The sequence below is a fragment of the Sabethes cyaneus genome, chromosome 2 (genome assembly GCF_943734655.1).
Source record: "Sabethes cyaneus chromosome 2, idSabCyanKW18_F2, whole genome shotgun sequence".
In the NCBI taxonomy this organism is placed as follows: Eukaryota; Metazoa; Arthropoda; class Insecta; order Diptera; family Culicidae; genus Sabethes; species Sabethes cyaneus.
The window spans coordinates 107,249,102-107,275,387 of NC_071354.1; the positions used below are offsets into that span (position 1 = coordinate 107,249,102).

At 39.5% G+C, this 26,286-nt stretch overlaps 1 protein-coding gene across 1 annotated transcript; it reads left to right on the plus strand.

The window, feature by feature from the left end:
• The first annotated feature begins 15,338 nt into the window (after positions 1-15,338).
• On the plus strand, positions 15,339-25,878 carry LOC128737448 (IDLSRF-like peptide). Its single transcript, XM_053832084.1, has 4 exons — positions 15,339-15,459; positions 24,610-24,738; positions 24,801-24,999; positions 25,731-25,878. Exons 1-4 carry the CDS (start codon positions 15,339-15,341, stop codon positions 25,876-25,878), a joined length of 597 nt encoding a protein of 198 aa, XP_053688059.1.
• The last annotated feature ends 408 nt before the right edge of the window (positions 25,879-26,286 follow it).

The window sequence follows — 26,286 nt, forward strand, 5'->3', positions numbered from 1 at the left end:
AGAACGTTCGGTAAAAATTTTTTATGATGCCAAACATTACTAATGATCCGTAAACGTCGATTGGCACCATCGAATTTTACCGAACGTTCGGCTGCTCAGAGTTCGGTAAAAAAAAATTAAGTGTGTAAGGCTGCATATGTTATTCTGGGTCTTACTATTGCCGTATAGATCCAATGAATCATTTTAGGTTTCAATCCCCATTTATTTCCAAACGTTTTCCTGCTTATCCATAAAGCATTCATAGCCTTATTTATTATTTCATCTAAATGTAAATTCCAATTTAGTTTGCTATCAAGAGTTACTCCTAAATATTTGACTTTTGGAGAAATATCTAATTTGATAACTTCCAGGTACAAGTCGGGAATTTTTGTTTTTCTTCTTCGTGTAAAAGAAATCACGGTGGTTTTGTGAGGGTTGATAAGCTGTTATTCAACTAGAATGTTTGTTGGGAAAACTGTCGAAGTTACTGATACAGGGGTTAGACAAAATGATCGGGATAGGCAAAATTTTGATGAAATTCAAACGGCCATAACTTCCACAAAATTGCATATTTTTAGATGAAACCAATTGCAATCGACGGGGAAATCTTTCTAATTTTTCTAAAATATTTCAAGATTCGCAATAATCAGCGAACACCGAAAATATTCCGTGTTATCTGGGGGTATGTCAAAAACTGATTTTTTCATCGCTTGTATCTTTCTCTGTCATGGAAATTTATTCATATTCATATTTTATCCCAAAACTAGATTTTATTTCTAGTCAATTGGTGAAAAAAGAACGGAAATCCGACGAGAAACAACCAAGTTACGGCCATTTTCGTAAAATGAAATGATGAAAAAAATCAGTTTTTGACATACCCCCAGACAACCCGGAATATCCCCGGTGTCCGCTGACTATTGCAAATTTTGAAATATTTTAGGAGAACTAGGAAAATTTCCCCGTCGAATGCAATTGGTTTCATCTAAAAATGTTCAATTTTGTTAAAGTTATGGTCGTTTAAATTTCATCAAAATTTTGCCTGTCCCGATCTTTTTGTCTAACCCCTGTAGCTCTAGCTATCCCAAGCCCCTACCTAGCGCCTCCACGTGGCCATACCCGGTAATGCTCTATTGAGTAGCCAAGCATGGGAGGTGCGATACTGGGTGGTTCCCGGTTGTCTGATCTCAAAATCGAGGTTTTGGGCAGACGGCGGAGCCACACGACCTTGTTAATAGGTAAGCATGAAATAAGTTATTTTAATTTTGTTCGTTTTAGCTTATGAAGCACCTCCTGCTATATAAAACTTTGGCCAACACGAATGTTAGTACTGCACATGGATATTGGATACCAGAAGAAAAAATTAAACTAATTATTAGAAGCACTTATGGAAACTAAAAGGACGCAACTCTATTCCATTCGAAGGACTGCTGGTGAGATTGTTCTATTCTTATATACCACATATACCATATATACCACATTTTATAAATAAACTAGAATGGGGAAGAGGGAGGGACCATCAGAGCACTTGTTTGAAGCGGTGGGCCTAGGGAGAGTGAAACAGTCAACTTTCAAGGGTTAATCTTGGCCCGATTAACAACACATCGTGGATAATGAGCGAGCTCTTCTCCCCACCTGCTGGAGTCATTCTGCATTAAGACGGTTTATTCAACGATTGACTCAGGCGACTTAGCCCTTGGAAAGAGATTCTCTAAATCCCTGGTATGTGTAAGTGATGTTGCTTATCGACCAATTCCCTTTTGGCCCTTTCATACAAGAGGTGGGAAGCATGACCAATCGTTGAATATGTTCAACTCTTTTTGACATGATAGGCTCATTGCTATGAACGGATGTTCTTCCAGGCTTCATTTTCGGCTTTTTGCTCAGTAGATGCTCAATTGACCTGAACGCCTTAACGAAACAGAATTCGAAAAAGTAGTGTAAGGGGAAATTATAGAGTTAATTATTATCTAAAATATTGTTGAAGAAAGTATTTTTTTTAACGAGTAGGGAAATCTGCTATCAGACACCTGAGAAGACAACTCATGGAGTGGGGTTTGGTATCCCGACACCCTCTACTGGGGCCTGAGGATCCAGACCCACTAAAACCCTACTCGAGTCTCCAGCCTCAATCCCCCCTGGCACCACCTTATCGGTATTACTTCAGGGAGGGGCTATTGTGCTTAACGCACACTCTTAGATAACTACTGGACTATGGTAGTTAGGCTGTTCATTCGCCGTTGATCGGCTTTCCAGCGGTTTTGTAGCTCAAGTAAGATCTGGGTAGCAGCCGCATTGACCGCTTCCCAGACGTCCGAGCTAGAACACATCCTTTGGACTAAGTTATCCGGAGTAGTGTCCTGTCCGCTCACTGCCATCATGCTGCTTCTCACGTCCGCGAAACGAGGGCATATGAAGAAAGCATGTTCTGCAGTTTCCTCAAAGTCCACGCATTCGGGACACGCGGGGGACTCCGCCTGCCCAAACTTGTGCAGATACTGTCTAAAACAACCATGCCCTGACAGAATTTGTGTCAGGTGGAAGTTGACTTCGCCGTGGCGCCTGTTGACCCACCCGGATAGTTCCGGGATAAGTCGGTGTGTCCACCGGCCTTTTGTGGAATTAGACCATGCCCGCTGCCATGTGATCATCGAGGCCGATCTTGTGGTACTCCGTATGCCTCTAGTTCCACGTTGGTTGAAGCACTCTACGGCCTCGCTGATGATGATACCAATAGGCATCATACCCGCTAAGACGCAGATTGCGTCATGTGAAACTGTGCGATACGCACTCGCCACTCTTAAGCACATGAGACGATAGGTGCTGTCCAGCTTGGCTAGATAGCTTTTGGTACCTAACGCCGATGACCACACCGGCCCGCCATACCTGAGTATGGACTGGACCACGTTGGCTAATAGCCTTCGCTTGCTGCCATATACCGCAGAGCTATTAGACATCATACGAGACAATGCCGAAATAGCTGTGGAAGCCTTCTTGCAGGCATAGTCAACGTGGCTCCCGAACTTGAGCTTGTCGTCGACCATGACTCTCAGGAGTTTTAAGGACCGCGTTGATGAAATAGTGCAGTCCCCGAAGCTGATATTTGCTTGCTGCACCGACTTGCGGTTGTTCACCACGATAACCTCCGTTTTATGATGCGCTAGGACTAGTTTCCTGGATCGCATCCAATCTTCAACAATGCTTATAGAGTGGGCAGCCGTCAACTCTACCTCTCTGATAGATTCACCATAGACTTCCAAGGTGATGTCATCCGCAAAGCCGACAATCACCACCCCTTGAAGAAAGCATAGTCACAGACAAACAGACGAGACACTCACGATAATTCCATCGTCCAATCAAAAACCACTCATTTTTCAAAAAAGCGTGTTTCGCAACATGGCCACATCGCGGTGTGCAAGTGTTGCTTTGAGTTTTCTGTATAAAACCATTCAAATGTACAAAACCCTACAGCATGGCACTGATAATCTTGAACGACGCAGAAAGATCGAGCAAACAATGTTTGTACCAAAAGTGATAAGTGCAGTGAAATCGATAGCCCGAGAATCCTATATCACAGCTCTACTTTCGTGCCGCGCAACGCACCCTCCGATCTACTGGCTTTCTTCAGCTCAGCTTCCACCGGACGACTTTTGGATTCAACTGCATGCGTACCTTTTGTACAGTAGAAAACCTGTTTGACTTTGGTGTGCCGTCTAACAAATTTCTGCAAAAGCTATTATTGTGTAGATCAGCGTTTCCCAAATAGGGGTTTGCGAACTTCCTGAGTTCGTCAAAAATTTAGTTCGCTGCAGAATAGGATAGGGAATTCCGCCAGGGGGTTCGCGAGCCAGAAAAGGTTGGGAGCCGCTGGTGTAGATTATAAAATTCATTCAGACAATTTGTTAATTAGAATTAAATCAATAAACAAATTGTAGTGAAAATCAGAACCCGTGCATGGATCCAAACCTATTATAATGGATAAAATGCTTTGAAGCTCGTTACTTTTACAATAAACAGCGGAATTTCATTTGGAATTATGGATCAGCAACAATTCGGTTAGTCTGAGTTTATAAATTAGCGTTTCGCGGTTGGTCGGCTAACGAATTAGGAAATTAGCGGTGCCCAACACCGCTCAACAGTACATATTATTCTTACAAAAAAGTGAAGTTCAACTGATCGATAGCAAATTTTCTCACCCTTAATACGAAGAAAAGAGATTTAAAATTGATGCACTGCAGCCGGAGATATTTGTATTTATGTACATGTATTTTCCTTGTTTAAGCAAAATTTCAAATTTTGCGTGTATCTCAAACACTGTTCTACGTGAATTTTTTCTGACCTCACTTTCAACTTACTGAGTTCACGATTTTTGTTATATTTTGCTCACTAGTGTTATTAGAGAGTTGTTTATTGTAGTTTTTCTTTTCATGATAATTAAAAAAATGAATAATGTAATGAAATGTAATAATCTTGTGTATGAAATATGATGTAACGCACAATAAGAGATGGTGAGGTGTTTAGGCATATTTGAGGAAGGTCTTAGTAGGGGGTTATGAAATGGGGAAGGCAATATAACAAAGCGTTCAACAAAGCTCTGGCCGTTTCAAGTTCGTGCCTAGCGCCTTCACGTGGCCATACCCGGTAATCAGTGACGTAGCCAGGATTTTCGTTTGGGGGGGGGGGCAAGCCAGTTTTTTATTAGAGAAGTTTTAAACCTAAGAGGTTCTCTGGCCTCTTGAAGAAGGCCAAGTTATTATGCAGAATAACCATTTGTTTAAGAAACGTATTTAATGTTTATGTTACAGAATTTTTTTTCCCATTGATTAGTTTAGATAAGTATTCATGTAAGTTACATGATGTACCACAAGTAACTTTCTAATGCTTTTCAAAAGTTTGCGTACAATATGAATTCTGCTAATTAGTTTGCTGTTGAGAAGAATGTTTTATAGGATTTTTAAAGACTGCATAGCTTCTGGCACTCTCGCACCAAGCCTACTTTTCCCTCCGCAAGACGCTTCGAATAAGGAACATACGCCGTTCAAAGCTGACGATGTATAAAGCGCTAATCAGACCGGTAGTCCCATTCTTCAGCTGAAGAATTTCTTGCCGGTTCTCTTCGAGATCGGAAGCCGGCACGCTGTTGTCGTTTGTAGGCACTTCGAGGTCAACTTCCGTTGCGTCTCCTATTGCTATATCGCCGTTGAGGTGCTCATTGAAATATTGCTTCCATCTGTCGACCACCTCGCGCTCATTGTGATTAGATCCCCTCCCTCATCCCTACACATGTCAGGTTTAGATGTGTAGCCCTCACAAGTTTGGTTCATCTTCTCGTAAAACTTGCGCATGTCATTAGCCCGGAATAGTTGTTCCAGCTCCTCACAATCTCTGTCCTCCTTCTGGCGCTTTTTCTTCCTCAGGATCATGGTCAACTCATTTCGCGCTGGTCGTAACTTGGCCAAATTCTCTCGTGGATATGCTTAGATAGTTTTTGCAAGCTCTTTTTTTCCTCTCTATACCTCTTGTTGGCATTCCCCGTCAAACCAATCATTTCGTGCACTTGAGGTTTCCACTCCTAGCACCGAGGTTGCAGCCTCGTTGATGGCCGAGCGTATCATACTCTATCCGTTTTCGAGGGTCGAAGCATCTAGCTCCACAGAAGAAGGCAGAGCTTTATCCAGTACGCGCACGTAGTTTTCAGCGGGATGCTTAACTGCCGAATGTTTAACCGAGAAGGCGGCTTTGTCGCGAGGTATAAACCGTCGATAGTTTTGAGCGCGCATGTACTGCTACTAGGTAATGGTCCGAGTGGATATCCGTATCCCGTAGGGAGCGTACGTTGGTGATTTTCGAGAAAAACAGACCCTCGATGAGAATAAGGTCGACTTGATTCGAAGTTCGTTGGTCAGGTGATCTCCAGGTGGCTTTATGGATATCTTTGTGGGAAAAGAAAGTGCTTCTGATCACTAAATCTCGGGAAGCTGCAAAGTTGATGCATCGCTGGCCGTTGTCGTTCGTTTCGGTGTGCAGGCTATGGGGCCCGATCACCGGTCTATACATTGCTTCCCTGCCGACCTGGGCGTTCATATCCCCTATGATGATCTTGATGTCCCGTGGTGAGCAGTTGTCGTACGTTGCCTCAAGCTGCGCATAGAACGCTCCCTTCTCGTCGGCGGGTCTACCTTCGTGTAGACTAAGTACGTTTATGATGGTGTAGTTGAAGAAACGACCTTTTATCCCCGAGTCCATTAAGCGATCCTGCATTTTGCCCAACATTACGAAGCCAGTTCATAGCTCGTTGGTCGCTGAATCGCTCTGGAAAAATTGGATTTTACCGCCACGGATCCTCCACACCTTCCCGTCTTTGCGACAGATATCCTGCAGTGCCACGATGCCAAACTTACGGGGCTCTAACTGATGGAGCAGCTTGTCACAACCAACGAAATCGAGCGATCTGCAGTTCCAGGTACCAAGACTCCATACCATGTCCTTAATTCGTCGCCTTTGTACATGCCGAATGTTCCGAGTAACAAAGAGCTGCATAGTTGAGAATCTTCACAGACTGTAAGAGATAGAAAACGATGTCGGTTATATCGTTATTCAAAGGCGCACTCATCCAAAATATACTTGTGCTACTGTTTTAGTTTGGTGTATTGCTATTCTGCATTGATTTTTTTTAATGTAAGCCAAAATATTTCGGAGTGGGCCAAGGCCCCCAGGCCCCCCCCTGGCTACGTGGCTGCCGGTAATAGTTCATTCTTGGAGTAGCCAAGCTAGAAGGATCGTTATCATGTGGGCTAAAGTAAGTGGTAGTACCATGACCATCCATTAATTCATTTATAACTTTTAAACTACACGTTGAACACTGTAGAAACAGAAACACTGTAGAATAGTAAAATTTCACTTATTTCTTTTTCAAGCTAGCAATATGTTGACTAACATTTGAAAAGGGCGGATAAGCCAACTGTCAAACAGAACGAGTGAGAGTTCATTTTCCTATGCGGCTCTAGTAAACAATAACTCTCACTCGTTCTGTTTGACAGTTTGCTTATCCGCCCCTTTCAAAAGTTGGTCTACATATGTTCCAATGAAAGCGAAAAGAAATCTTTTCTATGCTCATGTACACTCCCAAATTAACTATCTAAAAATATTATATGGAAGAACGCGCTCAACTACCCAGGTAACCAATAAGCATTAAAATAAGCAGCAAATCAGTCGTTTATTAGCATCCCTGGCGTTTTATACTGCAGAGTGTTGTTTATCAGCTTTTTGTCTGCACTGTTGTAAATTGGCATCCACAATTCTATTTAAATTCTTCTTGTTGGTAACTAGCTGCAAATAAGCATTGTCAGCACTATAAGAGGGATAGCAGTAAAGTAGCCGCATATTTTGCCAAAATAGCATTTAAGTAGCATTTAAGGCAACTTAAATGCTTATTGGCTTGCTTTTAAATTGCATTGGAAATGCTTATTGGTTACCTGCACGGAGAAAAATGTATGCTAAAAACAACCATATTTTAGGTTGTTTCAACCAGATTTTCAAATTGAAATTTGCGTAAATATATATTTGGTTACTTTGACAAACCGCTACGTTTGAAATTAACTAAAATATTAGGTTGTTTTTGCTTTAGGAATTAACTTCAATTCAACAAATATTTGCTTGAAGTAACCAGAATCTTGGTTGTTTAATTTTGACAGCTGATATCTTTTAGGTAATATCAACTAAACTGTATAAGTTGATCTAAACAGATTTTAGTTTTAAACAAACTGATTCGTCTTTTAAGTTGAACATTGAAACGTTTGAAACAAACTAATATTGTTTTTTGAAATAATCCTTGCAGCGTTAGATGTAACCAACAATGTTGTTTGAAACAACCAACCAACTTATTGAAACAATTTTTTTAAAGTTCGTTATCTTATAAGTGTATTTTCGTAAGATAATTTCATGCAAAATAAATTATAAATAATTACTTAAATACGTATTGGTTAATTTTACAAAGCCAAAACTTATGTAGCCATCATTTATATGGCCGAACCAATTAACTGAATGCGAAATTGACACTATTATATTCTGCATCGTAAATCGAGTCCAAAACCGTACCGTGAACATCAGCTCACAGCACACGAAAATTGATCTGGCTGTAATTCAACAGCAAGTGCAGGAAAATCGGTAACTTGTTGCTGATGACCCGAATTAACTGCTTCGCCTCACAATCCACTTTCAAACCGTTCGGGAACGTCAGCTTGTCCGGATTCTTCTTAACAACACCCAGATTACTGCGATTGTACCGTATGGTCGCCTGATTCCAATAATCGACGCCGCCCTGCTGGACCAACTCATTACTCATTACTCATTAATACTGTCACAGCCAATCGACGCCGCCCTGCTGGACCAAGGTGAAAAACTGAGTGTCGTTTTTCGAATTTGGAAGTGAACGATTGACCACCCTTGCCTCGGTTTCCGATCGGTTGGAAAGCTTTTACTACGCCAGATTTGCCAGATTGTTTCGTTTTGTAGTACCGATGCAGGGACTTCGAAATTCGTAAAACTAGATTTCGGGTGATAGAAAACCATATATCACGATGAACTGGTGGAAGTCATGCCAAATGCTCCATCCGTATACTAGAAGTTCAAATCCTAGTTGTCTTGTAATCGTTGGGGAATGGATTGGGATTGTATAGGTAGTAGGGAATCCTCCAGCGCTTGAATTCACGAAGCTGAAAACAATGATTAAATCTGATTAAATCTTTGATGAATGTTATTCATTTAGGAACCTACTTCCGAGTATTATCCATCAAGGCGCATTCCCAATTTTCTGAATGATCACGTAATTTTGACTTTTCCGTGGACGCTGTCCCCGCTGTTTGTTGGTTGATTTTTTCCATCTTGGTTCGACCCGCACCCGTGGCTCGACCGCCACGTTCATATGAGCCACGCATTCCGATTTCCGATACCATCTTTTCAACATGAGTATCGTTAAGATTGTTGGTCATTCGCACTCGATTCTTCTTGAAAGCATAGCCGTTTCCGCCATTTGATGATTTTGCTGCCGATTTTTCTGCTGCATTGGATAACTTAGAACTACCGCCGGTATTTTCAATGAACTGCTGCTTATTGGTACTGTGTTGGTACTCCTCGGCTACGATCCATTGTATTTTGTTGGTATTCTGAATCAGCTTAGCATCGTTGTCATCGTTTAGTTGGTTGTAATTGTTGATATTAGTAGAAGTAGAAGTTGTAGCAGATAAAACTACTGGTAAAGATCGTTGGTTGCATAAGATTAACAGTCGGAACGGAGGAAGGCATCATTTGGGAAGGTTGATGTACGTAAGATTTTTGCGCAGAGTGTTGTTCGGGTAACGATTGATAGTTGTTGAATCGACTGATTAGCTTACAAAAATGTTTCCTGTGAAGATCGCGGTAAACCTTCGGCGAGATACGATGCACCACCACTACCAAAGGGTGAATACATTTCAGATATGGTTGGTTGATAAGATTAATATTGCTGGCTGCATTCTCCGATGGAACTGTTCATTGGATTGATGGTAAACTTTAATGAAATTCCCGAATCCATCGGATAGCACGGTGAAATTGCTCGCATTTGACGATGGACCATAATTGAAACTAGAATAAGCGCTCGGCTGAAAATAACTATTTGAAGTTCCACTAGTCGATGATCCAACGGGTGTAACAAAATGCTGCTGTTGTTGCGATGATATGTGATTACGTTGATAAGAAGCCCACAAGGCTTCATTCTGTTCATTACCGACGTTTGCCATTGGAGTGTTGGTTGATTCCATCGGAACGACAAAATAGCTATACACACGCACTTATTTCGAGCACACACCGGCAGCCATGACGACCAGCCACTACAATCAGCAGTGGTGGTAATTTCATTCCAGCCAGGATTTGACCTTTGTAATAACCATTTCAACTCACAAAAAGTCGAAGTGGAAAAGTCGTTTCTTTCAACTAGATTAGTGAATTTTGTTTAAATAAATTCCGATGTTAACGTAATAAAAAATTTAGTTTGAGCTTCAACCAAATTTATGGTTGTTTTAAACTTGCCACATTTTTCTCCGTGTGGATATGTTCTAAGAGAAATTACCTTCATTACTCTGAATAAGTGCATGAGAATCTGGGAATAGTACCTAAACCCAAACGTAAGAACCTTATATCAAATTCAAATTCAAATTCAAATTCAAATTTATTACCAACAGGCAAGACTTGCCCTAATGGACCTTAATAACTAATACATAAAACGTCGAAACATAGAGACAAAACTCGAACGTAACACTCGTTGTGATAAATTAAAATCAAATACTGCCGAAACTCGGTTGAAAAAACGCTGTAGACCAGAGATAGCGCTGTTGGCACTGTAATTCGTCCGTCGAAAAGGTAAATTTAGTAGAGATAACCTCCGCAGTGATCTGGGTGGTGCATTCAAGTTGATTTGACGAAGGATGGTAGGGCAGTCGATGTTGGATGTCAAGATATCCGAAACAACCATGGCGCGCGCTGTTTCTCGGCGAAGTTCGAGAGTATCGATTCGGATGAGTTGGCAACGATCCTCGTATCGAGTATTCCTCATTGGCTGTCGCCATGGAAGCAATCGAAGAGCGTAGCGGACGAAGCGACTATATACTACACGGTAAAAAATTGTCACGTCTATTTCAAGGGTTTTTGCATTTGCTTCAATTTGTCACGCCGCACTGCAAATTGAAGTGATTTAGCATTGATTTTCGAGATTTTTATTTTTCAACAAAGTGATCTTCTATTGAGAGGTATTTAATATAAAACACCATCAAATTATAATGCATATCCTTAGAATCTGCACGACTGTTTTCATCCATTGAAAATGAATCTTGTTTTTGCAACTCATATATGTCAAAGTCTTACGAAACAAACGGGCAACTTATAATGGTCAGCAGAAAAACAGAAAATCAGCTAGCCAAACCATGTTTTCGTTTGAAATCACTGCTATTCTAGACCGTGAGTATAGTGAATTTATCCCCGTGATCGAAATTAATAAATTAAATGTTTTCAGTTTAGGGAATTGATCAAATAGAGATGGACATGAACACGGCAGCGGCAACCAAAAATATTTAAGAATGGTAATCTCCTCAATGATCGGTGATTGTGGTTACGGATAATTACGCAATATCAATTATTATGGTAAATTATGTTACCCATCATATTAATGTAATATACTAAATAAACTTTTCGAACAAGTTAATAATCTCAATATGCGTTTTTTTTTCAATTCATTTGACAGTCCAAAATTCAAAACGTAACACACCCGAAATTGAAGTGATTTTCTGTTGGTTTCATCGTGCTTCGAATTGATTCATTTTCAACACGTTTTCATTTCAAATTATAATGTTTGGCAAGTAGTGCGAATTCAAAGGTAAATCACTTTACTTTAACGTGATAGTTTTTTACCGTGTATATACTTATATCACAGACAAACAGGCATAACACTCGTTTTTCATTCTTCGTAACGATCAAACCGTCATTTCCAATTTAAGCTTAGTTGGGAATGTCACCGTTTTGGTCAAATTGGCGCTTTTTAACGAAAGAAGGGGAATGCCCCATAAAAAATACTTGCTAGTTCGAGGGGTATTCCTGTTGCTATTTGATATTTGGGAATGTCGATCATAGATGGTACTAGCACAGACAAACAGACATAACACTCGTTTTCCATTCTTCGTAACGATTAAACCGTCATTTCAAATTTAAGCTTAGTTGGGAATGTCTCCGTTTTGGTCAAAGTGGCGCTTTTTGACGAAAGAAGGGGAATTCCCCATAAAAATAATTGCTACTTCGAGGCATACTCTTGTTGCTATTTGATATTTGGGAATGCCTATCATAGATGGTGCTGGTGTTCAGGCTAAATGTGAGGTACGATAATTTTTGTTGATTTTTCTTCCAAGAGTTATGTCTGTTTGTCTGTGGTACTAGTGTTCAAGCCACCCCATCGGCAGGCAACCATGTTTTCGCCGCCAACATCTCGTGTGTGCGAAAATAAGATAGCATGTCAGCACTGCGTTTCATTCAACTGCCAGCAGTCTGATTTGGGCCCGCTGTCAAATTTTGAGCCCCAGACATGCTGTCGCTGACGTTCACTGCAGCTCGATATAGAGATGTCGATGGGGTTGTTCAAGCTAAATGTAAGGTACGATAATTTTTGTTGATTTTTCTTCTAAGAGTTATGTCTGTTTGTCTGTGCTTATATACTGTTAATAAAGTGCTAAATATACGCCAAATTTATCATTATGAGCCTGTACTAGGGTAGATGCTCCAGTAGTTGTGGTAGTACCAGTAGTGGTGGAAACTCGAAATATATCATGATTTTGGCGGATTTCGAGATAATTTCCGTTTTCTATTGTTAAATATATATTTGTTAACAGCTTTATCTAAGATACACAGTTAAAATTCAAGATGTTGGTGCAAAAATTACAAATTCCTTTTCAGCGGTCCAATAGAGTGCAATTGCTTAAGAAATTCGTAACAATCCATAGCATTTTAACAAGCCTACGTTGTTATCCACCTGCTGCCATGCTCATTGCAAGCGTTGCTAAGGCGGTAAACAACATTCCACTATTATAGGCAAATTTTCCACTATTATAGGAACATTACCACTACTTTTGGAGCACATACTAATGTCAGGAAAAGCAATATTTTAGTTATATTAACCAGCAGAATGGTATAATTTTGGTATGTATTTAAAGCCAACACTATGGTGCATCATATTATCATGTAGTTCAATTGGAAACTGATAAATTGAGCGTTCAAATTGTCTTTACACACTATCCCCCGACATAATCCCTCCATTACTGGAGCATCTACCCTATTTATATTCAAATTCAAAGATAATCTGATCAAAAACAGACTAAAGTTACGGTCATTCGCGTTGACGAACGTAAGCTGCTGCCACCTCCAAAAGTTTACTGAAGGAGTGAAGCGGAATAGAAATTTCTTAAAGAGCGCATGAGATCGAAACATTTTGGCAGATTTGCACCCACACGTACATACGGGCATTTCTATGAGTGTGCAAGGGATCGTTTAATGCTGTCAACGAGAATTAAATAAAGCCCATCGATATGAAACTCGCACTTCAGCATCGTAACCCCAAGAACAAATTACATTAGACTTGACTGTATTTATCCGGCAATAATTAATTTCAATAACTTGGTAATATATCTTAAAAATATTTCATCTATTTACACATTTAAGAAAACTTTGAAAACATACATTATTGATAATCTTCTATACCTATAAAAAAGGATTTCTGTCTGTCTGTCTGTCTGTCCGTATGTTCCTTATAGAATCGAAAACTACTGAACCGATCGGCGTGAAAATTTGCATGTAGAGGTTTTTGGTGCTAGGGAAGGTTCTCTCGATGGCAAAAGACCCCTCCCCCCACTAAGAGGAGAGGCTCTCATACAAATCTATGCCTATAAAAATGGATTTCTGTCTGCTCTATGTTCCTTATAGAATCAAAAACTACTGAACCGGTCGGAGTGAAAATTTGCATGTGGGGGTTTTTGGTGCCAGGAATTTTTTTAATGATGGTTTGAGACCCCTCACCCCTGTGGTAGGGGGATAAGGACTTTCATACAAATAAAACAGAAATTTTTGCGTAACTCAAAAACTAATCAAACTCGAGAAATTTTAGACTCATAAAACATTAATCAATAACAAGACCACCAAAAACTAGCAATAGTAACATTAGATAATTTAGCGCGAGTCGGCCATAGACCACGAGTGTTGCCGGCGACCTGCCGTCGGAAGCGCCGACCACTGCGGGGGGCAGCCCCCCATAGAGATCACCTCTATCTAGGTTTATTTATTTTCCTAGATCTACTGACCTCTATTACTTTCTTTCAGTTGGGTCACCCCTGCGAAATGGTACTTTCTACGAAAAGATTTTCCGTGAAATGGTACATCCCGTGTAAGGTTTTTCGCGAAATGGTATTCTGCGAAACTCTATCTTCCGCGTTATGGTCAACCGAGAATTGGTGTTCCGCAAAATGGAATTCGGCGAAATGGTTCGTAATGCTTCATTTTATCAGGCTGAGTGATGGGGGGAGTTGTTTTCTACTTTACTGTGAGGAAAATTTGTATATTAAAACACCCATGAACTCCTCAGATACTTGCAAAACTCGAGATTCTGACCATTGGCGGAACTAGCGCTCATTTATAGGGGGGCTATAGCCCAGGCATTTTTTTCGACCATTTTATTGGTCGGCCAAGTCAATTTTTCTAGGAGGGGCTAAATCTCTCCTAGGGGGGACTTAGCCCCCCCCCGCCTAGTTCCGCCAATGATTCTGACAAAGGTCATCCGAGATTCACGATTTATGTACAACATAGTTTAATGTGTGGCAATACGAAGTTTGTCGGGTCAGCTAGTATTATATAAGCACAAGTGATCTGTATCATATGCACAAATAGACAACGAAGGACAACCTCCCAATCAGTCTTATGACTGCCTGAGGTCCATAATTGGTTTTCATAAGCGGCTCCAAAATTACCATTTTTACAAGTTCAGCGATTTGAAAGTATTCAGAATGCTGCCAAATGGTATCGGTACCTGTTGAGTACATAACATACTAAAACGATATTGTTAAAGAAACAAACAATATCCTTCGTTTATGCTAATATAGTTGTAACTGCTATCATATAAAGGATTAATTCAGCAAGCTCTTAAACTATTAAGCGATATGATTTGTTGACCAGGTTCGGAACAAAATTTCATATAGAACCCCAAGACATGAACCATTTAGCTGACCTGCGAATGTTCACATATGCATGTTTACCCTTCTCTAATACCCCTAATAATTTATGTATAGTTATGTGAGATAATGACTATCATAATATGTAAAACGAACATTTTTAGGTACGACAGGGGTAACTTTAAATATTATATCTAAACACTGTAGATACCTGAGTGGTAACTAGGTTTATAGCACATTGTTACCAATGATTTCGAATTCAAAATTTATTGCAAATACAGGGGTTTCGATATTATTTTTCTAAATTCATTTCAGCGTCTGCGCAATAATTTTCTATCTTATATAAAAAGGAAAACTGCCTACGCGAAACGTCATAGTTAATTCAAAGTGCTGTGGAGCAACAGTGAGCAATTTTAGAAGGTTTACGTTCACTAAATTATTTAAAACTAAAGAATTTCATTAACTTTTGCTTTAATAATAGCTCCAATGCATCTTCGCTCGAAAATTTAAGTTGATGTCATTTTATTAATGAGATTTTTTTAGTCAAGGACTTAAACTCTCGCCAAAAATATACAAGTCATTGCATATCTAAAGGCTCCTCCTTCTGTGGTTTTAAGAATATATCTCGCAATGGCAAAATTACACTGGATTGCTATTTGTAACGTTATATTCGCATTATTACCGATTGCTGTATTTGCTATCGACCTAAGCCGTCTATACGGGCATCTGCCTCAGGTTTCTAAAAGAAGTGGTAAGTTAAGCATCGAATATTATTGTTTTAATTATAAAATAATTTTATTGATTATTCTGCTATTTACAATTTTTTTCAAATAACTAGAGAACGAAAAATACGAAAAATATTTGTGATTTTCGTCACAATACGAATATTTCAAAATGGAGTGCACATGTACAAATCAGATACAATGTAACAGGTAGCAGCCATTATTATTCAGTCAATGTAAATTTGTATGTGGATGTGAATGTGAATATTTCTCGACCAATATTTGAAAAGAGTCAACAATCTAAATGTAAACAAACCCAGTGAGCTTTGCCTTTTTACTATATAAATATATAGCATAAAGGTAGGAGTCACTCCCGAATTTCGAAAGGAAGCCTAGCTGGCCGAGTGTCATATACCATTCGACTCCGTTTCGCAAGCGGAGCATTTTCTGCGTGTGTATGTGTGTGGTTTTTTGTTATAGAAAGACCTTTAAAAGGCTGGCCTGTAATGTATGTAATGACACAGTGTAGGGTTCACAACTTTATACTATGTGCCTATCCATAATAAAAATCCCCACTTCCCCCTCTATTCCATGCTCTTCCGGAACTACCGTCATTTATTACTTTGGGAGGAAGAAGATGTGAACCGATATCGGGATAACGACCAATATTCGATATCCATACCTTCACGGCCACCCTCGCAGGGTTTTTTCATGTGAGTGATCGTTGCGTACGTGTAAGTGCGTGTACATATGTTTGTGTGCGCGCGCGCGTGTATGTGTGCGTGCGTGTGCGTCAGTTTCAAATGAAAGTAGGCTGCAATTGAACTTTGCATTGATCGGAATTAGTTCAAAAGTTATGTATAACAAATGTGCGAAACATGAAAATTCATTTTGTTATAGGTTCCTTAACCGATTTGAATGCAAATGACATACGACATATGACATGACTTATACTTATGCAAATGAGTACATTCAGCATCTCTTAACCTCCAAATCCGGTGATGATTAGACTTAGTTACATAAAGAAATTTGAATCATGTGATAGATCATGTGTGTGTAAATTGACTAATGCTCACACATATTTACACAGCCCAAGAAAGAAAATATAACTATTGCACGCGGTACATTCTTGGAAATTTTATGTTAAACTAGCTGAGCCGACAAACTTCGTATTGCCACAAATTAAACTGTGTTGTACATAAATCGTGAATCTCGAATGACCTTTGTCACAATCTCGAGTTTTGCAAGTTTCTGGGGAGTTCATTGGTGTTTTAATATACAAATTTTCCTCACAGTAAAGTAGAAAACAACTCCCCCCAATGCTTAGCCTGATAAAATAAAGCGGATAGCATTTAAATATTCGCCATCATTACAAACCATTTCGCCGAATACCATTTTGCGGAACACCAATTCTCGGTTGACCATAATGCGAAATATAGAGTTTCGCAGCATACCATTTCGCGAAAAACCTTATGCGGGATGTACCATTTCACGGAAAATCTTTTCGTAGAAAGTACCATTTCGCAGCGGTGACCCAACTAAAGGAAAGTAATAGAGGTCAGTGATCCCCCGCAGTGGCCGGCGCTTTCGTCGGCAGGCGCCGGCAACACTCGCGGCCTGTGGCCGTCTCGCGCTGAATTATCTAATTTTACTATTGATAGTTTTTGGTGGTCTTGTTATTGACTAATGTTTTATGAAAGAGTCTAAAATTTCTCGGGTTCGATTAGTTTTTGAGTTAAGCAAAAATTTCTGTTTTATTTGTATGAGACCCAAGTAACAATTCCAAGTTTTGTTACGTTCGTATAGTGGTTGTCATGACCAATTCCATAAAAGCGCTTATAAAACTATGAGCTCCACCAGAACTTTCTGATGACCGCTATAAAACTGCTTTCTGGCCAAGTGACCCACTCCTTAGAATGTTTTCATAACGCTATAAGAATCAGGCTATAAGCTCAAGTAGTCGTATCACGCTCTACTGAAAGCATAAAACCGGTTAAGCTTGACAGCCATCGCTATAATTTAAGAACGCTTTTCGCTTTTCTGGCAAAAGCTAAATAAGTTGTCAACTTGAAAATATATCCGTGATCAGAAAAGTTTAAATACTGACAGATCATTCTGAACGATTTGGTTTATAGCGACCAGAATAAAATATCCCATAGAATATTTATTCAATCCTAAGCAATTTCTTTGGTGTGCAGCATGTGCGCATTTAATTTCATCGTGCATATTGATATGATAGGTCGATATAATCAGCGCGCCACTGAAATTTTGCAATTTTCGAAAACTGTTTGTTTTAACAAATTGAAAATATTCAGTTAGTCAATCTCAATTTCTAAAAAAATCATTTTAGTTGCTGCCTTTGACAGGAAAACCGACTGATAATAACTTTCTTTCTGCAAAATACTTTGCTTTGATGAACTGTTGTTTGCGAGCTAAAACAAAATACTACAATATGGCAATATGGCTTCGCATAAAAAATGATTTTGGTGTTGAACTTTGGTATTTTTCATAATAGCCTCAAAAAAACTGTTTGGTTAGGGTGTTACCGTTTTAATTGCTCTATAAAACTAACAGATTTATTGCGGTTTGACAAGTAACCGCGATAAGATCAATTTTGATTGACACCATTTTGTATTGCCACGCCACACTTATGGTAAGTTTATAAGAAACGAGGTGCAGCCAACAAGTTTTAACGTGGTAATATAAGCAACCACAATAAATTTGCTTTATTGGCAGTTTCATTATGGTTTTCTAGCTAGCTATAAGTGTGTTTGGACTCGTATCCTCTTTGTATTGCGCAATACCACAATAAACCCAGAGGTAATGAATAATACCGCAATAAAACCTTTATAAAATTCAAGTAAAACCAAGTGGCTTTAGAATTGTTACTTGGGGAGTCCTTATCCCCCTACCACAGGGGAGAGGGGTCTCAAACCATCATAAAACAAATCCTGCCTCCAAAACCCCCCACATGGCAAATTTAGTTCCATTTGCTTGATTAGTTCTCTAGTTATGAGGATATTTGTATTTCATTTGTATAAGAGCCCCCCACTATTCAGGGAGAGGGGATATAATGCCCCTCGTAAAGAGGGGAGGGGTCCCAAATCACCATAGAAAAAATGACCTATAAAACACCCACATGTTAAATTTGGTTCCATTTGCTTGATTAGTTCTGGAGTTATGAGAAAATTTGTATTTCATTTGTATGGGAGCCCCCCTCCTAAAAAGGTAAGAGGTCCTAATTCATCATAGAAAAAATTCGTGCCTCCAAAACACCCACATGCAAAATATGGTTCCATTTGATTAATTAGTTCTCGAGTTATAAGGAAATTTGTATTTCATTTGTATAGGAGCCCCTCCTCCTAAAGAGGGGGGGAAGTCCTAAGTCACCATAGAAAAAATTCTTGCCTCCAAAAACCTTCATATGCCAAATTTGGTTCCATTTGCTAGATTAGTTCTCGAGTTATGAGGAAATTTGTATGGAAGCCCCCCCTCTTAAAGGGGAGAGGGGTCATAATTTCCCTTCTAAAGAGGGGTGGGGTCTCAATTCACCATAGAAAAAAATCTTGTCTTTTGTTCCATTTCCTTGATTAGTTCTCGAGTTATGCAGAAATTTGTGTTTCATTTGTATTGGTGCTCTCCCTCTTAGTGGGGGGAGGGGTCTCTAACCATCATAATAACCTTTCCTGGCCCCAAAAGCCACTATATGCAAATTTTCACGCCGATCGTTTCAGTAGTTTTCGATTCTATAAGGAACATACGGACAGACAGAAATCCATTTTTATAGGTATAGATAAAAATTTGATAACTGAAGACGAAACGCCAATCCTCAGCATGAGTGATAACAGAAGTTTAAAACTACAGTTATGCGAATTATACATCCTCATTTAACTGAGAAATTGAAATATTATTGTTATTGCAGATCAAAGGCCAGGTCACACCGCCAGGTGGATCTACTTATTTTTTTTGGATGCTGGATTAGCATACTCAAACAAATTTTCACTCGGTTCCTTATATAAATATAAATTTAAAAAATCTTTATATCAAATAAAGAGAAAAACTCCAGAAAATTGTCTAATTGACCGATCCTTTTCAAACTTTCTGATAATAAAATATAACCCAGCAGCATGTTTTTGGCATATTTATTTAATTCAACTTCAATACCACAACCGTATGCTCGCACCTTACGCTTAACTCCACTCAAAAAGTTTTGTACAACATCTGGCTGCAGCTTCTTCTGTATGGAAACCCACTTTTCCTTCATGTTTTCCTCAGATTTGACCTCCTTGGGATGCTTCCGTAATGCCTGCTTCATAATAGGCCAGTATTTTTCACTGGGCTTTAGTTCCGGTGCGTGGGGAGGGGGTTTATGTCCTTGGGTAACAAAGGAACCCCGTTGGCTTCGTACCACTCCAAGACATCCTTTGAATATTGATACGAAGCTAGATCCGGCCAGAAGATCGAAGGCCCTCGTGTTGCTTCAACAGAGGTAGCAGACGCTTCTGTAGACACTCCTTGAGGTAGATCTGCCCGTTTACAGTCCCGGTAGTCACGAACGGCGCATTCTGTTTGCCACATGAGCAGATCGCTTTTCAAATCATGTATTTCGTGGCAGATTACGAATGTTTCTGCATGATGCATGGAATATCAAACTTGGGCTGGGTGGCGAAGTGCAGTAGCCCCGGAAGTTGCCGAAAGTCCGCTTTGACGTAAATCTCATCATCCATGATGAGAAAGTTGAGAATTTTCCAGGTGTTTGCGCAAAATAAATTCGCGACGTTGATGACACCATTTTTTTTCAATTTTCGAAACACTGACCACGATAAAAATACAGTGTAAATAATACACTACCCAGGTAACCAATAAGCATTACCAATGCTATTTACATGCAAGCCAATAAGCATTTATATTACCTTAATTGCTACTTAATTGCTACTTTGGCAAAAGATACAGCTACTTTATTGCTAACCCTCTTATAATGCTGACAATGCTTGTTACCAGCTGGTTACCGACAGGAAGCTTTGAGATAGAATTTTGCGTGCTAATTTACAACAGCTACGCATTCAAAAAGCTAATCTAGAGCAGCGTGCTGTATAAAACGCCAGATATGCTAATAAGCGATTGATTTACTGCTTATGGTAATGCTTATTGGTTACCTGGGTACTTTTATCCAAATTTTCAAGAAAAAATACCCAATGAGTAATTTTCTACAGCGTTTCTTCCGTCGTGCAATTTGATGTGGGACACCCTTTATATGTGAAATTTCGAAGTACAATTGCAATAGTGTTTATTTATTATCTATCAATTGATGCAGCAGAGTAAGGTAACTTGAATTACTGCAAACTAGTTTTTAGATCAGTTCTTCATGACAACTTACTTGTATATTCTATACAAAAACCTTGATTTTAATTTTAACTTTGCTGATATGCCCTATTGAACTACGCCACGCAATCTCGCCAAACAGTGAATGTGTTTTTTATTTATTTATTTATTTATTTATTTATTTATTTATTTACTTCATCCGACAGTGAGTCTTAATGAATTGTGATTAGATTGGGAAAAGCCACCTTGAGTAAGTCTCGTATTTTTACTCAAACCGGCACAAAAACCCGATATCTGTTGAAACAGTTGTACAAACATAAATCAATAGGAACAAATCAATAAAAAACTACTAAATACAATACACACACTTTACAAATGTACAAAAGTAACCAAAAAAACATGTTGTTTCCGCGACGATTATACTCCAAAGCCATTCGACGAATTGGTTCATAAAGTCCATAATTTGTGCGGTGCGAATCGACACGCAGAAGCTGTTGATTCCGTAGCGGTCGACGAGGGCAGTGTAACTGAAGCCGCGATAAAACAGCAGGGCAGTCCAGAGTACCCAACAGAATCTTATGAGCAGTCTTGACGATGATGTCCTTTCGTCTCTGCTCAAGAGGCGCAATTCCTACTAGTTGACAAAGTTCCTCATAAGGCGGCAGAGTATCGGGGTTACTCCAGGGTAGCATACTGCAAATCTTACGGATGAAGCATTTTTGTATTTGAACGGATAGAGATGTAGGATTTTACATGAAACAGTAGATGGTCGTAGACTTCGGCTTCAAATATCTTGGAGCAAGCACACAATGATGTGATACCACGGTAATGCTCCACACTATGCTTATCACCTTTCTTGAACACAGGGAACATAAACGATGATTTCCAGCACTCAGGAAAAATTTGCCTTCGTAGCGAGAGGTTGAAAATAGTGGCTATTGGAGATTTTAGAGCGTCGCAGCATTTTTTCAGTAAAACAGCAGTTATACCATCAGGTCCCGGGCAGTATGATTGTTTTGTACTACGAATGGCATTGGTCACGTTTTCAGCAGTGACCAAGAAAGATTCAACCGAAATTTCATCTCTTGGAACGAAAGACAAAGCCTCGGTTACACTATCTAGCGAAATTGAATCAGAGTTGAACATATTTATAAAGTATTTTGCAAACATAGCACATTTGCTATTGGTGGTAGAGGCTGCTTCATCATTCATAAACATTGTAGATGGCAAGCCACCTTCTTTCCGTTTGCTATTAACAAATCGCCAAAAATTCTTCGGGCTGCCGCGGAGGTTACGCTCAGTATTACGTACGTAGTTGCGATATAGACTTTTGTTCAGGGTTTTATATTTCTGACAAGCCATCTTGAACAAATAACGATTTCGCGCACTTCTGTGTGGTAAGCACGCAGGCAGGCATTTTTCTGACGTTTAAGTTGGCACAATTCCCGATTCCCCCAAATGGGTTTGCGGCGTGGACGAACCCGAGGAATATGTTGCAACATTAACTGTTGAATAGTGGCAGTGAAACCAGCAACTGCATCATTGACATAAGAACTCTCAGTCAAAAAGGACCAATCGGTATTATAAAGGGCCGCTTCAATTGCATCAAAATCGCCTCGTCGGAAGTCAAGTGCATATGGATCGAATTCGTCAACAAACAAAGCACCGACAGGCTTGTCATAACTAACCATAACTGGAGGGTGGTACGGGTCAATATTGATAAGCTCGTCAAATGCGTTAGTTACTGTACAGGCTACCAATACTGAGTGATTAGCGAAAATAAGGTCCAAGAGCCGACCATTGTGATTGAGTACCGGATTGATCTAGTAAAAACCATGCAATGTAACGCCATCTAAAAGACAGGAACTGCCATTATTTATACTAGAAGACTGGTCATCGACGACTAGGTATTTGTTGCTTGCATGCAACTTCCAAGACAGACCAGCGCGGTTGTAATCACTAAACAGCAGTAAATCATCATGCTGGTTGAGAGCCTCATTGACTCTAGCAATTGACGAGATATGTCGATCGATTACCTCTGCTTCATCGCGTAAATTAGGCGGAACGTAGATGACGCCAATCGCTAATTTTGTAGTTCCTGTAGAAACAGTGATCCACAATTGCTCAAGTGAAACATCACTAGCATCGAACAGCACAGCAGATGAAAAACGACGACGAACTGCAATGCGCACTCCACCGCCGCACAACTTACTACTGTTGGCTGGGCTGCGATCACTACGAAAAACAGTATAGTCCTCCCCGAACAGCTGACTAGAGGTGATTTGTGAATCAAGCCATGTTTCAGTAAGAACGATGCAATCGTACGGTGAATTCGACACAGCCAGACTGAACTCGGTGATTTTACTACGAACGCCTCTTGTATTTTAATAGAACAATAGAACAGGCTCCGAAGCAGGAACATTCGACGGCGGCAAATTTATACGCGCAGCAGTGTCGTCGAATGAAGGGCTATGGCAGAAGAAAACAAAATGATCTTTTTGCAAATTCATAAAAGGCATTAACTTAACTGGCTTGGGGGCCCGGTGGCCCCCACAGTCCACCGATGGATGACTAATCAAATTTAAACTGGCTGACGGGGGGCTACAGATGGCTGACCAGGTGTTGATCGGTCGATTCGTGCTAGTTCGATTGCACTGGGAAGCCAAAAATCCCGGGATCCACTACCGCGCTCCTCGAAAGCACGAAAATAAATTCCTGTTGGCCATGTAGACGGGTTCAGCGAAAGCTCCTTCAAACTCAAATCAACGCCGACTTTGAATGACACGAACGCATACGACTTCAAATCAGCATCTTTTTTATTTAATGAGTTTTTTAACAATCGGTTGAGCGCCAGGCATGCACGTTTCAACAACTGTAATTATTTCTGTCTCGGTTACGAGCGGGGCAATGCGCGAGAGGTATATCCAGAATTTTTCTGCTGGCTTTGGGACCGTTTCAACAGCAACAGAAACATTATCAGCTGACCGAGTGCCGCCATACAATTTTTTATTGATTATTTGTTGTTTCGGTGTAGCATCTGGAGAAGAAATTCTCGGACGTTTATTTGTGCGACTGCTATTTGATTCACGGGGGTTGCAGCGGACATCAATTTAACAGATACAGATTTAATAAAAGCATTAGTTTAAGCAAACTCATCCTTGATGTCATTCATGCAGCTGCCGATAACATTTGACACAGAAGAAACCACAGCATTGCTTAAGTCAGGCGATGTATGCTGTTTCAGTTGCTCAACCGATTTCAGGCAACCATCACAGAACCATAATAAGTTCGATTGACCATTGACAAAATCAAGATTCGCAGGAACCCAGCCGAAGCATTTCATGTGTGCAACGGTATCGCACAAATAGCATTTTATTAGATTTAGATTTTTTATCGGCAGGGTACACTCATAGCAGCACTTATCCATGGCTTATTATGCGTAAGCAGCAAGAAAACAAAAAGCAGCAGATGATATTTGTTTGTTCGGTCGGTCGGGCAACTGGCAGGTTAAAGTGATTGCACAAAGATGTCACTTTACCGAAAAAGCGCGTAGATCAGACTCGGAGATGGTCTATGTAGGCACAAAAACAAAGGCACTTAAGTTTACAAATTAAGTAAATTAAAATCGTAAAAAACAAATTTTCCAATAATTAATTACAGCAGATGTTATCCACTATAAGTCGTAATAACACTTTCAACTCAATCAAAGCTATAAAACAGGCTGTAAACTGCTCTGAACACGGAGCTAAAAAATAAACACACGAGCGTCACAGCAGTGTTAACAAAACTGTGTGTGTTACTGTTTGTATATAAAATGTTTATTCAACAATCATTAAATTTTTTGTTTTTGTTTACAGAGGCTTGCCATCCTTACGAACCTTTCAAATGCCCTGGTGATGGAAACTGTATATCTATTCAGTATTTATGTGACGGTGCTCCGGATTGCTCGGATGGATACGATGAAGATATGAGACTGTGCACCGCAGGTATACCTAAGCTACATCATTTAGTATCGTCAAATTTTAATTTTTATCTCTCAAATGTTTAGCAAAGCGACCCCCAGTGGAAGAGACTGCATCGTTCCTGCAGAGTTTATTAGCGTCGCATGGACCGAATTACCTTGAAAAACTGTTCGGCAGTAAAGCTCGTGATGCCTTAGCACCATTAGGAGGTGTTGAGAAAGTGGCAATAGCTTTGAGCGAATCACAAACGATAGAAGATTTCGGAGCAGCGCTGCATCTTATGAGGTATGCAGCAATCCCACTCGAAGCGAGTTTATTCTGCAATTCTGTATATTTATGCTTATTTTTTAAATTTTTTAAATAGCTGACATTTTCGCAGTAACCATATTGGTTCTTTGTTGAGTATTTTTGTAGAAAAGCAATATAAATAGTTAGAACCACATTGTTTTTATGAAACGTATTCTAAACATTACTCAAACTAATATTTCGCGCGATCTGAGATACCGCTATTCCATACAACGACTCATATTTCATAATAGTGCGAATTTCTAAACGTTCCATCACATTATAAACGGTAATTCCGTTTGTTACAAACGTTTTTAATATTACTGCGAACTAACTGCATTTTAATACACAGGCAAAATACCCCACTTTCTTACCAAAACACAGCAGCGTGGCATACTTATCCAATGTAAAATGAATTGTTAAAGTTCAGAACATTTTTAACTACAGCTGGCGCTGTGATAAACTGATATTTTAATCAGATTGGGATTTGCTAATTTGTCAGCAATTTCTACAAACAATACCTTACATTATCGTTATATAATTGAACAAATTCTTAATGGCAAACATAAATTATTTGTATGAAATAAGTTAAGCACTGGATATTATAGATTCTTTCAGCAATTTTCAAATATTTTAGCATATATATTTATTCTACTTAATCGTAACGTTCAAAGCATGTTTGTTTTTCATTATCAAAGCTTGAGATTCAAGTATTTTCTTTACAATTACAGGTCAGATCTGGAACATCTAAGATCTGTTTTCATGGCAGTTGAGAACGGTGACTTAGGAATGCTCAAGTCCATTGGCATTAAAGACTCTGAGTTGGGAGATGTCAAATTTTTCCTCGAAAAATTGGTCAACACAGGATTTCTCGACTGAGTAGCGCCAGAACCATATTCGCCCTTCTACTATTCAGTTCCGCTTCAACCACAATTTTATTCTTACTTAGGGTCATCTTATGACGGTTATAGTTATTAAACACGTATAGATTATTTTCTGAATGTATTGTTTCATGTAAAGCCAATGACGTGGTTAGGGATAATTGACTGACACATAACATACACTCTACAACCACGACATCGCTTTTACATATTTATAATTCTTTTGGATATAATCATGGATTGCAAACTGGGAGTGATGATAGTCTAAACACTAAACAATTATCTAAAAAATATCTGGGTTGACATGTACTTAGTCCTCACAACCTGAATATGAAACGTACCATATCTCATTGAACGAATTACGAAGTGTCATGTAATGCATTCCAAGTAATGATTGACAAGCCAA

Excerpts from the sequence above, each read along its gene's own strand:
- LOC128737448 (XM_053832084.1), top strand. The coding sequence starts at position 15,339 with ATGGCAAAATTACACTGGATTGCTATTTGTAACGTTATATTCGCATTA. Across the intron at positions 24,739-24,800 it reads TATGAGACTGTGCACCGCAG|CAAAGCGACCCCCAGTGGAA; the intron begins GTATACCTAAGC and ends TCAAATGTTTAG. Across the intron at positions 25,000-25,730 it reads GCAGCGCTGCATCTTATGAG|GTCAGATCTGGAACATCTAA; the intron begins GTATGCAGCAAT and ends TTACAATTACAG.